Source organism: Canis lupus, chromosome 6 (genome assembly GCF_048164855.1).
Source record: "Canis lupus baileyi chromosome 6, mCanLup2.hap1, whole genome shotgun sequence".
Classification (NCBI taxonomy): Eukaryota; Metazoa; Chordata; class Mammalia; order Carnivora; family Canidae; genus Canis; species Canis lupus.
In genome coordinates this window covers 45,640,540-45,657,919 of record NC_132843.1, presented here as the reverse complement: position 1 = coordinate 45,657,919, position 17,380 = coordinate 45,640,540, and the positions used below count along the sequence as shown (strand labels likewise).

The window sequence follows — 17,380 nt, the reverse complement described above, 5'->3', positions numbered from 1 at the left end:
ACAGACCTAAACTTACCAGAAGCAACCTGAAACAACAAAACACTAGACTGAAGTCAAGTTTTAGTTCTACAGTTTGACTCCTGATTCCTCACTTCACATCAGTGAGGGTCCTTTAGAAGATTAAGTGTTCTGTGCAAACCCAATAGAATTACAAGTAGGGGATCTAATGTCATCACATAGCTACGGTTAAGTTAGCAGTGTTGTGTAGTAGTGAAATCAAGGACTGGCTTGCATGATGGCTTCTAAAAGCATCGGTTCCCAGCGTTTCATGTATTAGATAGGTGCATATAAGATATTCAGTTGAGGACAGCCATTAGCATTTTGTAAAGATGGTAAACTGAGTGTAAACTTCTCCCAGCCAGTACACCATTTCCCCTCATTAAAATGTTAAGTCATCTGGGGGGGAGGGGAAGAATTCAACTTTACTTCATAATTCAATTGTCAGTATACATTTAAGTTTTTAAAACCTAAATGTTCCAAGTACAGAGTAAAGAATAAGCTGTCCAGAAAGCACACACTTAAGTTTTCTCCTCTTGGGAGTTTTATAAAGGGATTTTGAACCTTGATGGCGAGAATCCCAAAACGAGAGTAAAATGAATTCTTTTTATTGCAAACAAACGTCTAAATTAATTTCTCCACCCACTTTCTTTAGAAAGAAAAAGAAATCAGCAGGCTAAGGAGATACCCATTCAAGAACTGACATGATTAAAAATTAAGATATAAATGGGTGACTCACAATTTCATTAGCTTACAAAGATGGTGGAGTTAACTACTACAAGCACACTAGTTATACAGTATTTTGTGGGAGAAGGGCATACAGACATAGCTAACTTCATATAGATCCCATTAGACAACTGGATTTACAACAAGTTTTTTTAATAAGAAATGGGCAAAGCCAGCTTTCTTTTCAGAATCAAAATGCAGAACAAATGGAAAAAGTATGGTATTGAACCTTCACAAGTTTGAGCCTCCACAAATAATGCAACCAAGGTTTACATTTTTAACAGCCCTTCTACATACACTCCATCTTCTCGATCTCGGTTCCAAGTTTTATCTTCATTCCCAATTATGCCAATTCCATTGTTATTTAAAAAAAAAAAGAAAAAGCCTTCCCAGTTATTGTCAGAAACTACTGTTGAAGCTTTCCCCCTCCACTACTCAGCAAACTACAGAGAGGATGGAGTGTACTATGAGCAGTACAGAGTCTTATGCAATTCATGAGGACTGCTTAGTCCTTACATGAATCTGGTTGCTAACATTTCTATTATATTGTGACAATGACTCCCGACTGTTATCTCTGTGAGAAATGGGGGGAGTAAATTCTTAATAAAAGACACCAGGTACAAAGCAACATTTTACTTTTGTTGTGATAAAAAAAAAAGTCACATTTTACAGATAAAATGTAGAACCCTGAAATACTGACACATTCTCTTATCGTGCACAATGCTGAGGTTCTCTTACGATTCACTTTAAAACTGCAATTAAAAATGTACAAAAAAGAAAAGAAAAAAAATCAACCCACAAAGCTTCTAAAAAAGGAACCCGCAGGCACTTCCTCTTGTGGAATGTTTAAAAAGTTAGCCTACTAAAGAAAACAGTCGACTTCTTGTGAAGGTTTTGGAGAAATATGTATCAGTTCGTTTTATTTGGGTATTCAATAATATCCTTGGTGATAATGCTGACTCCATGGCTTCTGACCCCAGAATTGCTGTAAGAGAAAATTTTTTTTTTAAAGAAAAAACATCAATAAGCCACTCAAACTGCTTTTAGGAAATGATAATCTAATTCAGAGTAATTGCTGGAAACAAATTTATACCTGTCATACCTCTGATTTCTACCAAACCAGATTTAGTTAGTATTAATATCCCATTATTATCAATAAAGACATTACAAAAGGAAACACATCATGACTTGGTTAGTTTATACAATTAAAGCTAGCAATAAAAAGAAACGTATGTATTAAAGAATATTTTATCATAACGTTAAATTACAGCAAACCACCTAATATTCACACCTTGCCCTGTAACACTTACAAACACTCCAAACCCTGGACAAGTTTTTCAAGACTGATTCTTAGGAACTTAAAGTACAATGAATGGCCAGAGCACATAAGAAATTACTTACACCCTGCTGCCACTGGTTGTAGCCCTGAGATTGATTTTTGTAGCCACGATTGTTTCCTCGTCCTCTGAAGTTCTGGGGGAGTGGGGATGGGGGTGGAAAGAGAAAATAAACTTCTTTAAGGACTCCGGACACAGCTCATTAGAAGGTCTGTACATGAGGGAGGCAAGCAGCACAATTACTAAGCTCTGGGCACCCTCTGCTGGTTTGTTCTCAGGTGGGTCAATTATAAGGTATCACCTGCCTCATCGCTAGTCTGTGCACCTGAAAATCAAAATGAAGTGGGCCTCATCTTACCCTCACTAGTCTTTCTTAGGTCACCACATACAGACACACAGTGTTGCTTACAATTCTTACTAAGGCTAACACAAACCTACAATTTTCCAGGCTAAATCACACAAATCATCAGTGCCTAAAGGAATCTCAATCATTACCTGGTTGTAGTTCCCTCTGTTAGGCATTCCACCTCTGTTGTAGTTCCCTCTGTTTGAATAACCTCCTCGGCTGGGAAACACAGGGCCCCGAGGGTACGGATAGCCAATCCCGCCACTGCCACCGCCGCCACCACCTCTCTGAGGCATGTTGCCCCTCCTATTATATCCACCACGATTCCCAGGAGCTGCAAATAAGAGATGTTTAGCTTAACAGTGTGCATCTCTGGACCAATCCTTTATTAAAAGAAAAATCACTTTGAAAACAAGAACAATGCTTCATTTAATCAGAGACCCTACCTGCGTTCATCAAATCACAAGATTTTAAACCAGTTCCTCGGGCAGCAGGTACAGCGCAAGGGTCAAGACATGGGAGGTCAAACCCTGCTAACAGCACCAGGCTCCCAGCCCTGAGAGCACTACCCAGGGATGCAGCCCCACTGCAGGACCCCGTGCCCAAGCACACTTGCCTCCTCCTCGGAAGGTGCCGCCGCGCATGTTGAAGCCACCACGGCCTCTGTGGCCGCCACCCCTGTTGAACTGGTTCTTGCCACTCTTGTTTTTATTGCTCTTCTTTGAACCAGTGTTCTGTTTCTTTTCTGGTGGGAGAGCCTTTTTGCTTTCCTCCTTGTATTGCTCCAAAAGTTTCTGGGCTTCCTCCTTTTGCAGTTCAACATAGGTTATTTCATCAAAGCACTCGGCTACCTCTGGCAGCGTGAAGTTTCCTAAAAGGAGTAAGACCAGATTAGCTAAAACCTCACAACTCCCACAACTTTGAAGCCTAAACTGAGTGGCTTTGATTCTTTGAAACCCACACTGTGCTGCCTGCTCAGCTTTACAAACACTTTTCCTAAAAACAGAAATAAACCAAAAATGTTCATTTCCATTGAAGATAATCTGAACCGACAGTAGTTCATGGACACAAAAAAGATTTAACACAGTAACAAAACTAAATTTCATGCCTTTCATTTTGAGGACCGCGTGTTCTGGTAGGTCTTTGCCCTCTACTTCTGCCTTCTTCTGCGTTCTTTGCTTGTAGTCTTCATCTTTCGGGCAAACTACAACAGCTTTTCGTTGGAAGCCTGCAAACAGGCACATTTTTCTCCTCTGGGCAGCAGCAGACACATTTGTCTTGAAAACAAAGTTTGATAACCCAAATATTAGCTCCACATGAAACCCCACAATCCATTCTTTTTTTCCAACCTCAAAGATACAGTTTACCTGATCCAGAATGAAATTTCGTTTCTTGCGGGCAGCAATCTCAATAAACTTCCCAAGACACTGGGGAGCTCTCTGCAACAGTGTGTTCAATTTTCCAGTATCAGCCATCTGCTTCTTAAACCCCGCCACCTGTTTTAAAAGTTAAAAAAGTTCCTTTGAACTTGTGGATGAAACTTAGGCTTTTTTAGTATCAGCTTAGATCTATGCAGAAATCAGACATTTTCAAATTTAAATAGTCCCTTTCCTCATCATTATGATGAATCACTTAACCATGTCACAAAATCCTCTGCTATTCAGTTCTTTCTTAGCTACTAATTGCTTAGTAGTTCAAAAAATTTTACAGAAAAAAATAAAGCCTAGCCAGTGGAAGGCACTTCACCTTACACATACATGCAGTTTACCTTACATCCTCCTACTTTAACCAAGATAACTTGGCCAAACTCTATCTCTAAAACAGAAACACAAAATGCATAAAGGCAACAGGCAAAAAAGTTGGAGTATCTTCTGGTCTTTTCAAAGTGCTGAGAACACACAATAAATACATACTTTACTTACCATCATCTTATCCATTATGGTGTTTGTTCCAAGAATGTTGTATTTACCAGGATTTTCTGCTGCATGTTTAGTAACCCAGGTGGTTTTCCCAGCTCCAGGCAAGCCAATCATCATAACCACCTAGAGTAAGAAAAAACAGTATTTCACTTATCACCAGAGCCATCTAAGAATTCCCTACGTGTTTTTTTTTTTAAAGCAAAAGAGCCCGGTTTAGATTTTCATTGCCCTAAAAGCAAAGGGAAGTTTTAGAAACTCAATACTATATAAAGAACACAGCTACTAAGAGAAAAATCACTGGCTGTAACAATCATGGCAGAATCAAACAGATTAATCATCCAGAACTTCCAAGTGTAATTTTTGCCAAACAAAAGTATTCTTCAAATGCTTAAGGAAAAAACATTTTACTTACCTCACAATCTTTCTTCTCTTCAGGCCCCTTTGGTCCTCTAACTCGATCCTCTAAGGGGACATTCTGGATAAAAGTATAATCTTCCGGTATTGGAAAATATGGCTTTTCCTTCTGACCAAAATTAAATTCAACTGCACAGTTGTGGCAGAGAACATGCGGGAAGAGTGGCCTTCCAGCAAGAATTTCCTTACTGATTTTGAAGGCAACACCAAGATCCTGTCCATTCTTTGCATAGGAGAGTTCTACTTCATCACTTTCAAAGTTCTGTTAAGTAGGAAAAAAATTAAGTTTTAATCTGCCTCCTTTAAACTTCCTTAAAAAAAAAAAAAAAAAACTCAAAATTGAAAGGAATGAAGCTCATCCAATAAAAAATGTATTTATAAGTTAAATGTTAGGAGCTTTGTAACACTTATGAAGACTAAAACATTTGTATCTAGAAGCAGAAACAATGCTGCCTTCATAAACAGACTAGATTTTCAGGCCAACTTCATGTTAAGTAGTTTTCAGGGGGAACAGGTTAGTATTGAAGGCAGAGGATATAACTTAAAAAAAATTCTAATTAATAATGCTCACTTTTAAAATAGAAATTTGGGTGACTTATGACTTACAGCAAAACATGTAATCACATCATTTTCATCAAATTTCTCTCCATAATCTTCAGTCTCACAATTGCATGTTTTTATTCCTTTAAGAGAATACCCATAAGAAAATTCTTCTTCACCTAAGAAAATAAATTTAACTTTCATGAAATCGATTGTTCAAAACAGTCCAATGACCCACATATTTTAATATTCAAGATACAATCAAGAGAAAGGAGTACATAACCTAACATTCTTCCACTTACACTTTACCTAGATGTAGAAAATTGAGAGCTAGGTGGGTTATATAACTATCTTAAAAATTGCACATCATGGGATAGTGGCTTTTAACCACTGGTCATAAAATAAATAACCAAAAAGGGGAGAGAAAAAAAAACCCTCAAGTCAGTTGATACATGCTAGTTATCATTCACAACTAAAATAACAAAACGGATTAAAAACAGGCAGGTTTAGAAAGCCTCCTAGTCTAACTACTGAAATCAGACCCTAAACACACATGAGCACATACTACTCAAATGGAAACTTTACCAAGCAACATTCCACTTGTGGTTAGTGACCAGCCAATCCGAACTTCATGTATGTCAATATCTTTTGTATATAAATGCCTTACTGGGATCTTCTCTGTAACCTGAAAAATCAAATCATAAATGATTACAAAGAAGATAAAACCCCTGACCCCTTGTTTACTTCATCTGGGCTGTGGGCTAATTCTTCTCTGTCTACTAACAGGAAGAGACCCATTCTACCTCACCATCTCTCCCCTACATTTACAAGAACTTTAAAAATTGACAGAAGAGCTTGGAACTTGAGCCAAAAACATTCAAGTCCTTGATCGACTCACATTTAAAAGAACTGTTAAAGTTCAAAGATTACAGATTCTTGACTCAAAAACCAATTAAAGTATACATTCAACCTGTTTTGCTATGGAACGAAACCCAAAGCTTAAATCAAATTATTTTTAAACCCTTCATGGGCTTTTCAAGTGCTTGATAAGAGTAACCTAAATAAAGACAGGCTGACCCTACAATAGAAATTTCTAATGTAACAGATATAGTTAACTGTCATAAAAGAAAGGTTTTTCCAAGTCTCTTTCAATCCACAGAAACTTCAAAGATAAAAAGTTCCAATGACACTATGAAGTGTCAGGCAAATGGTAACTCAGAGTTTCTTAAAAAAAAAAAAAATCATGAAACTGCTTTTACCTTCATCTCAAAACAGACTTTGCCTTTTGACACACCATAAGATGCCCTTCCTCCAGCCCAAAGAAAAGCAAAACTCTCCATAGTGAGGGAAGAAGCACTGAGGCGGTCTCTTGATATTTTAAAATGTAGATCACAATTATCTGTAATTATATCAAATACCATATTATTTCTTTTGACATCCAATGCAAATATATCTGCTATATCAACAAAACCTGGTTATTATATTCTTGCATATTTCCTAAAGCTGCATTGGGACACACTGCTTCTACAGATCATGCTGCTGATCTTCACTTTAGGCCCCACACCCACCAAGTCACTCTCACCAAATTATGAACTAAAGTGTAAACTGCCTACAAAACCAAAACACCAAATTTAACGTGTATTCTAAGTATATAAAATAATCAAGACAATGTGACATGGGATACATACCTGCTCTGCTCTTTACCTTGATTTAGAGGCAAGCAGTAGAGGATAGCAGGAAATCAAAGTGAAGCATGCCAGAACCAGGTAGAATTTACCAGTGCCACAATAAAACTGAAGGGAGGCCATGACCACACACTTTAAATACAGGAGTGTGAGCTGTTTGTTGATCCTGTGCTTTGTGATTTTAAAACACCAGGGGCTCTAGACCCTAAGTTCTCACACTGTGAAGAAGGCAGCCTCAACCTAGCCAAATGCAAACCTGCTTGTCGGACACTGTTAATATTACAGCATTTTAGCTCCCTTTTCCCCAGGCCAGAGGGTCAGTCAATAACAACGGAGGATTATCCCTTCGAGGATTACCCAAATCCCAAAGAAAGGTCCTTAACCTAGCTATCTTTGGGTCAGTGGCTCATTAGCATGCACCTTCTTGGAGTTTGCATCACAAGTTAAAAACCCGTTTTCTTATGCTTTTATTAATGACAGGAAATTAGATCTACAGCTTGGGATTCTCCTTAAATGAGCTTAGCTCTCAAGAATACTGACAGAATTTTCAATTCGACCAACTGTGTTTGAACCCAATATAGATAGCAACAAATTAAGTTGATGTTCCTAGGTAATCAGCTAAAACCCCATCTACTTGGGCGGTAGCGTCACTTCTGGAAGCACTGCTTCACTATCTTGCCAATTCCAACTTAGTCATATTTAAAAGCAATGGAACTATTTAAAATAAAACTCTCACATCAAAGATTTTTCCACGTGCAGTTTTCTTTTCTTTTAAAAGATTCCCTTAGCTCAACTACCTGTTAAGGGTATTTAATACGAACTCAAGAGTTAACATTTACATTCTCACAAATCTTGCTAAAAATAATTTGTATTGGAAAACACGGAAATCTAAACTTTAACTCCCTAGATCTATGGGGCAGGTTCACACCTGACCACCTACTTAGCAAGCCATCATTTCTAAGCTCTATTTATCAAAGTGAAAGAGCTGTGCATTCTGATCAAATACTGAACAAAGTATTTTTATGCAAAATTACATATCTGACAGCCAAGGCCCATTTAGAGGTTTGCAATACTTCCTCATACTCAATTGCAACCCAACTGGGTAAAGTAGCAGTATTTACAGCGCTGCCATTGATACCATTCGCTGCTGAAGAAAGCTAGTAGCCCAGTGATAGCCCACTGCTGCTGCCCCAGGTCTTTGGAAGAAATCAACTTATGTTAAAGCAGCAGCTACTGAACTGGAATTGAGAACAAAAGAGCAGTTATTGAAAAAGTAATATTACAATCTTTTAGAATAGGGAATATACTTGTGTGCTAATGGGAAAAAATCATTAATACGTATTTAACTAGCCCAAATAGCTCACTTAATAAAATGCTACCAAAAAAATTAAATTACTTTATCGTAGGAGCCTAAAAGGACAAGTTACAGGTTGTCTTACAAGTTTCCATTAGCTAACTAAACCAAAAATTGCCATTAATTTTACATTCCTATAAATGAGAACTTTCTAATCATATAAAAAATAACACCAAATTGCTGGAGCCTATAAAATTATCAATACGACACAATTGATGCTGTATTAGACATTTAGCTACCAGAATCTGAATAAAACCTTTCGTCTCCCTCCTTTAAAAAAGGTAAACGGTTTACGCTAAGTATTCTGCATTTAAATTCAGCACACTGCGTTTAAGTTCTCTAACATTTTGGCACCAAAATCGCCACATTTAGTAACCGGGGGAGAAAAGGGAAGAAACAGCTTCACTTACAAGTATCAAGACAAACCACTGTGTCATCGAAGTGCTCATCTTCTTCTTCAACAGGTGGCTGAGGAGATTTGGCTCTGAAAGACAGAATTGTCTCCTGATTCAGCTTTTCCTACCCCAGAAAGAACGGGGACGGGTAAAACTAGATCGGCATCCTCTACCTGCTATACTTGTTCTCTTCAATGTACTCAAAATATCCACGGCCATGATCTTCTCGAGGTCTTTTCACCCCTCTCTTTTTATCTCCGCCCTTCTGCTCTGTTTTGCCGTCTCCTATAACACACAACACCCCTAACATAAGGGGCCAAGCCGCGACGCAACCGGGGAAAAAGAAAAAAAAATCCCCCCTCCTGTTTGGGGAACGCAAATACTCCTAACTCCCCCGTTCTTTTCTGCAAGCGATTTCAACCGACGAATCCAACGCGAATTCAAAGAACAATCAGCTTGGAACCGGCCAGGAGCTAGTGACGCAGTCTAAAGACATTCCTAATTTTGCCAGCCTCTTCGAAGATTCGAGAAAGCTCCCGGAGCCCAGGGCGGCCCCGGCCCCGAGCCCACGTGGATCCCGGAGAGAGTTCAGGAAGGGGGGAGGGGCCGCGCCGGCCCGCGCGCCGCCCCTCCCCTCCTCCCCTCCCCCACCCGGGCCCGCGTTCCCCGCGGCCGCATTGTACTGATCTTCCGCCCCGCTCTCCCCGCCCGGCCCCTCCCGCCGGAAGTGACGTCACGCCGAGCCCCTGCGCTCCTTGCACAATACCGCGGCCCAGCGCCGCCAAAGCGCGCCCGCCCCGGGCCCTCGGGCCTCTCCTCTCCCCTCCCCCCCCCCGAGACATGTGCCCGCACCGCGCGCACGCAGCGCAGCGGCGCCACCGCGGGCCGACCGGGCTCCCGCCCGCCGCCCGCGGCTCCTCCCCCTCCAGCGGCAGCTGCAGCTACCACCCCCACCCCCCGGCCCTCCAGCCACATAATGGAGGCGCCGCCGCCGTCGCACACGCCGAGCCCGAGGCCGCCGAGGCCTCGCGGCCGGGCGGGATTCCCCGCGCCCCCTCCCCCCCGCCCCGCGCCTCCCCCGCGGCGGCCCCCGCCCCCTCCCCCCCGCGGGGCTCCGGCAGGCCTGGGGCACGGTCCCCACCCCGCGCGGGCCTCCCGCCGCGCGCAACGTACAACGCAGCACTCACCCGCCGCCGGAGCCCCGGGGCGACCGCCGCCTCCGCCGCCTTCCGCCTTCTTCTTACCTCCCGCCTGCTGCTGGCCCTGCCTCGCCCCGGGCGGCGCCACCGTCACCGCGAACAGCGAGGTGGGGCCGCTGCTCTTCCCCGCGGCCTCCTTGGCGGCCCCGCGCTGCTGTGGCGGCTGCTGTTGCGGCGTCGCCGGCGGTTGAGGCTGCTGCTCCCCGTGCCCGTTCTCGTCGCCCGCGCCTTCCTCCTCGTCGCCGAGCTCATCCTCCCCTTCCTGGAAGCCCTGATCGTCGCCGTTCTCGTCCTCCGAGGCGGCCTCCTCCTCCTCCATCGGGCCCGCGTCGGCCGCCCCCGCGGCCCCGTTCTCCTCTCCTAGCTCCATCTGGTCGCCATCCAGGGCGGCGATCCCTTCCTCCTCCTCTTCCTCCTCCTCCTCCTCCTCGTCGCCGCCGGCCGCGGCCTCCTGCTCGAGGCCTGCTCCCGAGCGCCCGGCGGAATCCCCGCCCAGGTCTAGGCTGCCGTTCCCGGGCTCCATGGCGGGGCGGCCCCCGGCCTCCTCGTCGTCCAGCGCGGCCTGGAGGCGCTCCATGAGCTCGGCCTTGAGGCCCTTGTCGGAAAGGCGCCGCTTCTTGAGCTCCTCTTTCAGCTCCGAGACCTTCAGCTTTTTTACATTAACAGGCGAGGAACTCATGGTGAGGGCCCCGATTCACCGCTAGGCGCTGGCTCAAACTCGGCTCCGCTCCCTCGGCCACTGGTGGCGGCTGCTGCGGCTGCTCCTCGGCCCGGGCGGCGGCTGCGGCTGCGGCTAGAGGTGGGTTCGTGCTGCAGAGCGGACCCGCCTGGTGTCGAACGGCGCCAATTCCTTTCACCGAGTTCGCGAGGGAGACGCGGAGACTCGCCTGGCGCGAGCGAGCACGCAACGTCCTCTCGCAGGGGCGGCGCCGCGCACGTAATATAGGCGCCCCGCCCCCTGCGCTGACGGGAGCTCCGCTGCGGGGGGGAGCGCGCCCGCGCCGCGGGGCCCCGCCCCCGCCCCCGCCCCCGCCCCCGCCCCCGCCCCCGCCCGCCCGCCCGCCCTGCCCTCCCCGCCCCCACGCCCAACCCGCCGAGAGCGCGGCGCCGGCCGCGCAGTGCGCTTCCCGCGGGGCCGAGCTGGGGGAGGAGGGGGGCCGCCTTTCGGTTACAGCGATCCGCCGCAGCCGGGCGGCCTCCCGAGCTGGGTGCTGGCGGCCCTCGCCTCGCTCTCGGCCCCTGGGCGCGGGGCTGCTGCACCCAGAGCCCGGCGGCCCCGGCCCCGGCCCCGGCCCGGCGGCTTCCGCCCGAGCCCTCGGCCTTGCTTCCATCTTGGATGGGCCTGCCTCTTTCTCTCGCTCGCCAGCCCGCTGCTTAAAACGCCTCGAAATCTTATTTCCGTGTTGATGTGTACGGCACGGACGGGCAGGCCCTGCCCGCGGGGGGTGCCTTCCGTCTCGCATTTGGTGGAATGTTCCCAGGCCCTGCCCTGCGCCCTGGATTTTAGGCTCGGGAAGGGCGAGGACAGAGCATCCCTTTTGTCTCTTCCCCAGCCCGGATGGCAGGGCTGGTCCGGCCGCCCCGGGGCGGGAGAGCGGGGCGAGCCTCGGAGGGGCACGTCCGCCCGCCCAGACGGCCCCCCGCGAGCTCACGCCCCCGGATCGTGCCCTCCGCCGCCTCTCCCCCCGCCCCCCCGCAGGAACACCCCCCATAAGTCGTGCTGAAGCCAGTAAGAGCTCAGGACGAGTCAAAGGGCCGGGATTTTCTAAGAAAGAAAAAAGGGACAATCGGCTCCCGAAATCTGTTGTGTATTTGGGTGTGTTTTAGAAGTTTGATTTTTCCCTTTTCCCAAATAAAAGGCATGTTAGGTTCTTGAGGTTGCGCACAGGGGGCCAGCACTTAGATACGTGATAGAGGGGCGCATGCGACACCCCCAAGAAAGCCTGCACAGTGACTAGACAACGTCCCACTATCAGAGAGCTCAGTCCTACCCACTGTGTGGTGCTGGAGCTGGAGTAGTGCTGCCCCGAATGTTAACTTGAAACTGGAGCAATACTAGCAGAGGCCAGTATGATTTAACCGTTGAATGCATTTTATTTTTTCAAGTTTCTTCTCCATAGCTTCCAAGAACCATGTGTTTTACCACTCAGTCGTCATAAAGATGAAATACATCTGTGGAATGACAGTTGAAATTAATTAATGGAGTATGTACAGTACTGCTAATTCTCGGTGAAAGTCAGTGGAGGGGGAAGGCACCCAAAATAGGAACTTCCAAATAGTGCCAAAAACTCATTTGGCCTTTGGTTACGATGTCCTTGGAGCTTATAAACAACTCACAAACTGGAGTTGCAAATTCCTTGCAAAGAATGGGAAGAGAGCTACAGGGGCTTACAGGTTCACAAACTGGATAATTAGTCCCTTCATGAATCAAAGTTTAAATGTAGTTATGATGATGCTTCTTTGAGTCTATAAGTGTCCTTAGATAGTTTTACATTTTTAAATATTCGTGTTATGAAAAATATTTCCATTTAATTGAGAATACGTAAACTATGAAAGTTTCTATGTCTAAATGTCAATTTATGACAATGGTTCTTGGTATGTTGTCAGTTGTAACAATAAACCTGAAATGTAAGAGTAGATGACATGAATAGTTCCATGGCTTCTCCAAGAGCTTGTCATGGACTTTTAGAGCTCAATAGAGGTGAGAGATGGCTTTTGGCCTCCCATTTTACAGCCTGAGAGGCAGAGGACACCTTCCCACCCCAGGGCTCCTTCATTACACTGAGCCTTCTTAGACAACATTTGAAAGAAAAACACTTTTTGCAAATAGTCAGACCCCTCATGTTACTGTTTGTCCTTTTTACAAACAGGTGAAATCTGCAATTCACTATTTTACCACTTGCACTTACAGATAACGACTTACTGTTTTTGCTTCTTATGCTTCTAATGCTGTCATGATTGTCTCATACTACAGTCATCAGTAAAGGTGTAAGTCACTTCCCCTAAATCACTGAGGGACCTAGAAGAATCTTGAAATTCCCCCTTTATGAAATCCTAGAGACTACTACATACAGAGTGGAAGAGGAGACAAATGAATTCTCAATAGCAAAAAGTGATGAACCATTACGTATGGGTAACAAACAGATGGATAACAAAGTGACGGTGCTCAGAATATATAGCTCACATTTTTAGGTTGATGCAAAGGCACATACCTATATGCTGAAGTTTGGCACAGGGTTCACTCAGCTAATATTTTGGGGCACCTTCTCTGAGGCAGGCTGTGGCCTACTAGGAATACAGCTGCATGTGTAACTATGCCTTCACTCTCCCAGGGAAAGCTGGGAAGTAAATAAAATAGAGGTGGTAACGAGTCCTACCGGGAAACGAGTATCAGGAGAGCAGCAGGGAATGCTGATGTGGGGGTGAGTTTTTCAGCTATAAATGGAGGGGGGTGGGGTGTCAGGAAAGCCTAAGAAAGAAGCTAACAGCAAATATCTAGAAGAGATGGTGGGAAACAACAGCAAATACAGAACACTGAGGAAAAGGTTAGGAAGTGAGATCAGAGAGCCCAGAGGGCCAACACCCACTTTATCCATTTCTCTACTTGACAAATATTTCTTGAACACCTGCTAGATACCAGTACTATATACCATGTGCAGGGAAAGCAGACGTTAGTGACATAGGCCCCAGCCTCCAGGAGCTTGCAGTTCAGAGAGAAAGACTAACTATAACCAGGATGCCAGGATGCACTGACTAGTACAGCTACATGGGGTCCTGCCATCTTGACCATCTGCTGAGCCACTGTCTGTGGGGCTCCCACAGCGTAGGTCTGTATACACACTTGCCCACCCCCTGACATTCACACATGCAAAAACAAAACCAAACTAAACCTCACACACATACACACGTACACTTAAGGAGCCAGTTGTATGACATTTGCCAGTAAACAGTAATTAGCTAAGATGATCTTATATCATATTCATTATCCCATACACAGAACTGCCTATCATTTGCACACTTCTGCCAGCTGATGATTAAGTCCTCCACTGAACGTTGTCAGGGGTTTAGAGGGGAGAAATCAAAAGTGCCTCCAGCACTGTCCTAATTGCCTGGGCGCTGTACATACATACTCTTTCCTTCCTTCCCCTGCTTTCACTTTGTTTTACCCAGGCATATGTTAGATGGGTTGTTTCTTGACTCTGCTGTGTTCGTCCTGATTCATTTCTTGGGGCTGGGAACTGCCAGTGATTGAGTACCTGCTAGGTACCAGCCACTGTGCTAGGTATTTCATCCCAAATATTTCTAATCCCTATAGCAATCTCACAAGGTAGGAATTATTAGTCTCAATTTATAGATCAGGAAACTGAGAACCAGAGAGGTTAAGGAATTTGGCCAAAGTTGATAAGCAGCAAGGCTGAGATAACAAATCGGGGCTGCCTGACTCCCATGTCCAAGCTCCTTTTTCTGCACCAACTGTATGCATTAGTTTTTTTTTTTTTTTTTTTTTAAGATTTTATTTATTCATGAGAGATACCGAGAAAGAGGCAGAGACACAGGCAGGGTCTCTGTACGCATTACAGGTGTCCCAGTATGCATTAGTTTCGAAGTTGAAGTGGATGTGGCGCAGCGGTTTGGGTGGCGCAGCGGTTTGGCACCTGCCTTTGGCCCAGGGCGTGATCCTGAAGACCCAGGATCGAATCCCACGTCGGGCTCCCGGTGCATGGAGCCTGCTTCTCCCTCTGCCTGTGTCTCTGCCTCTCTCTCTCTCTCTCTCTGTGTGACTATCATAAATAAATAAAAATTAAAAATAAAAAGAATAAAGTTTATGTCCTGTGTGGTGGCAAAGATTGGGTAGTATATAGTGCAGGAGAAAGAGACAAAGCACCGATTACCTTGCAAGGGCAATATGTGCTGACAGAGGTGTGTATTCAGTTTGGGATATGGAGCAAGGGGCTTCTTAGGGGGGATGCCTGGGGTTCAGCAGTTGAGGGTCTGCCTTCAGCCCCAGGTGTGATTCTGGAGTGCCCGGATCAAGTCCCCATCGGGCTCTCTGCATGGAGCCTGCTTCTCTTTCTGCCTATGTCTCTGCCTCTGTGTGTGTGTGTGTGTCTCTCATGAATAAATAAATAAAATCTTTTTTTAAGGTGGGGGGAGGCTCCTTAGGGGACAAGGCACTCAAACTCAGTCTTTATAAGTATGCAGGGGGATCTCTGGGTGGCTCAGCGGTTTAGCGCCTGCCTTTGGCCCAGGGCGTGGTCCTGGAGTCCCTGGATCAAGTCCCACATCGGGCCTCCTGCGTGGAGCCTGCTTCTCCCTCTGCCTGTGTCTCTGCCTCTCTCTCTCTCTGTCTGTCTCTCATGAGTGAATAAATAAAATCTTTTAAAAAATTTTTTAAAAAAGTATGCAGGGCTGAGGGAAAGGGAAGGGCATTCAGGCGGACGTGCGCAGATGCACAGACATGCAAATCATTCCTGTGGCTGGAATTCAGGATGGCTGGGGTATGCATAAGGTTTTGGGTGGAGAATAGTTATGGGCAACAAAGAGGCAGATTAAAAAAAATCCAGCTAAGAAGCTGGAACTTCATCCACTACAAAGAAGTGGAGAGTGAGGGCACTCAAGAATTTTCAGCTGAGGGGCAGTTGGGCGGCTCAGCCTCTGAGTGTCTGCCTTTGGCTGAGGTCATGATCCCAGGGTTCTGGGATCCCAGGGTTCTTGCTTAATAGGGTCCAAACTGTGGAAGTGTTGAAAACTCATATGAACCCCAGTAGATTCTAGGCAGGAAATACAAATGAATAAAGAGGTCCACGTATAAGAAACACTGCAGTATGATGGCACACTCCAAGTGACACCTAATCTGGGGTTAGGGGCACCTTGGGAGTGATGGAGGTTTCAGAAAACTGAGGCAAAGGCCTCTATTTATTTATTTATTTATTTATTTATTTATTTATTTATTTATTTAATTTTTTATTAAGACTTTATTTATTAATGAGAGACACAGGGAGAGAAGCAGAGACATAGGCAGAGGGAGAAGCAGGCTCCTCACAGGGAGCCCAACGGGGGACTCAATCCCAGGACTCCAGGATCACGTCCTGAGCCGGAGGCAGAAACTTAACTGCTGAGCCACCCAGGTGCCCCAAAGACCCCTATTTAAAGGCACAACCACCTACAGCCTGTGGAAATGGAACCCAGGACTGCTGTGTTTTCCCATTTCTTAAGGGAAGTGGGAAATCTTCACTTTTATATGACATCTCCTGAATTTTAGTGGTGGCCAACACTACACAGGCCAAAAACCAGACACAAAAGTGAGTCTTTGGCCACCATCTGTTTGTAAGCCCAGGGCTAGAGTGTCACGGAGAAGTCATAGGCAGGAAGACCAGTTAGTAGGCCATTTGGGGTGAAGCAGGTACAAAGGCATGAAGATCACCTGACCAGGTCAGATGCATCACTTTAGCGACCCCCCAGTGATGCTCCTTGGGATTCTGATGCTCCACTACCATCCAGGTTTGGCAAATATAACCATTTATGTTAATTTTCTAAAATTTACTGCCATTAGAATGGAGAGGGAATATTTGGGGGAGTACGCACAGTCTTTACTGAGGGAGAACCAATGTGAAGGAGCCAGATTTTTGGGCATTTTGGCTACGTGTCAGTGTACCCCTACTCCAATGGTATAGAAATGGAAGTCCCTAGGCCTTACACATTACTAAGGTTTGCTTTGATTCTATGATTGGTTCACATTGTCTTGTAGTCTGTATGGGAAGAGCTGGCTGAGGGTGAAGTATGAAAATACTAAACTATAAAATATGATATAGGGCCACGGACACCTGGGTAGCTCAGTGGTTGAGCATCTTCCTTTGGCTCAGGGCCCGATTCCAGGGTCCTAGGATCGAGTCCCACATCAGGCTCCCCACAGGGAGCCTGCTTCTCCCTCTGCCTCTGTCTCTGCCTCTCTTTCTGTGTCTCTTGTGAATAAATAAGTAAAATATTTTTTAAAAAATGTATGGTATTTGCATAATTATTACTTATCAAACAGACTTTTGAGGGGGGGAAGAGGGGGAAAAGGTTTTGTTTACCTATCTCAGTATGAAATTAAGTAGTAACAGTGTTTAGTGAGACTTTACAATTTAGTGTGATCACTCTGGGAATAAGAGAGCTATGATTGTCTGGATTGCTAAGCTCCACCTCTTTTGATTGGGAGTCAACACCAGGCACAGTTCATCTCCTTCTAGGGCAGCCAAGTCACGTTTAAACAAATGGTCTGGAGATTCTTGACTCTTGAGTGCTTGCTTATCTGCACACAAGGTCCATGACTACTCTTGTGAAAGAGAAAGGAGAAGCAGGTACCTCAGTCACATTATTCCTGCAGAAGCATTGTTATTTTTTTTAAAGATTTTATTTATTTATTCATGAGAGACACCGAGAGAGGCAGAGACTTCGGCAGAGGGAGAAGCAGGCTCCCCGCGGAGAG

At 45.5% G+C, this 17,380-nt stretch overlaps 1 protein-coding gene across 2 annotated transcripts; it reads right to left on the bottom strand.

Moving 5' to 3' along the window:
- Nucleotides 1–589: 589 nt before the first annotated feature.
- On the bottom strand, nucleotides 590–10,851 carry HNRNPU (heterogeneous nuclear ribonucleoprotein U). 2 transcript variants are annotated; one of them, XM_072830282.1, is made up of 14 exons: nucleotides 9,901–10,851; nucleotides 8,887–8,998; nucleotides 8,729–8,802; nucleotides 6,539–6,678; nucleotides 5,865–5,964; nucleotides 5,346–5,458; nucleotides 4,738–5,001; nucleotides 4,329–4,448; nucleotides 3,774–3,902; nucleotides 3,515–3,683; nucleotides 3,023–3,277; nucleotides 2,556–2,740; nucleotides 2,125–2,196; nucleotides 590–1,708 (listed from the first exon to the last, which is right to left on the bottom strand). In XM_072830282.1, exons 1-14 carry the CDS (start codon nucleotides 10,589–10,591, stop codon nucleotides 1,655–1,657), a joined length of 2,478 nt encoding a protein of 825 aa, XP_072686383.1. In that variant the 5' UTR covers nucleotides 10,592–10,851; the 3' UTR covers nucleotides 590–1,654. The 2 variants fall into 2 exon arrangements, with proteins under 2 accessions (XP_072686383.1, XP_072686384.1); XM_072830283.1 differs by having other exon boundaries at nucleotides 9,958–10,843.
- Between the last annotated feature and the right edge of the window lie 6,529 nt (nucleotides 10,852–17,380).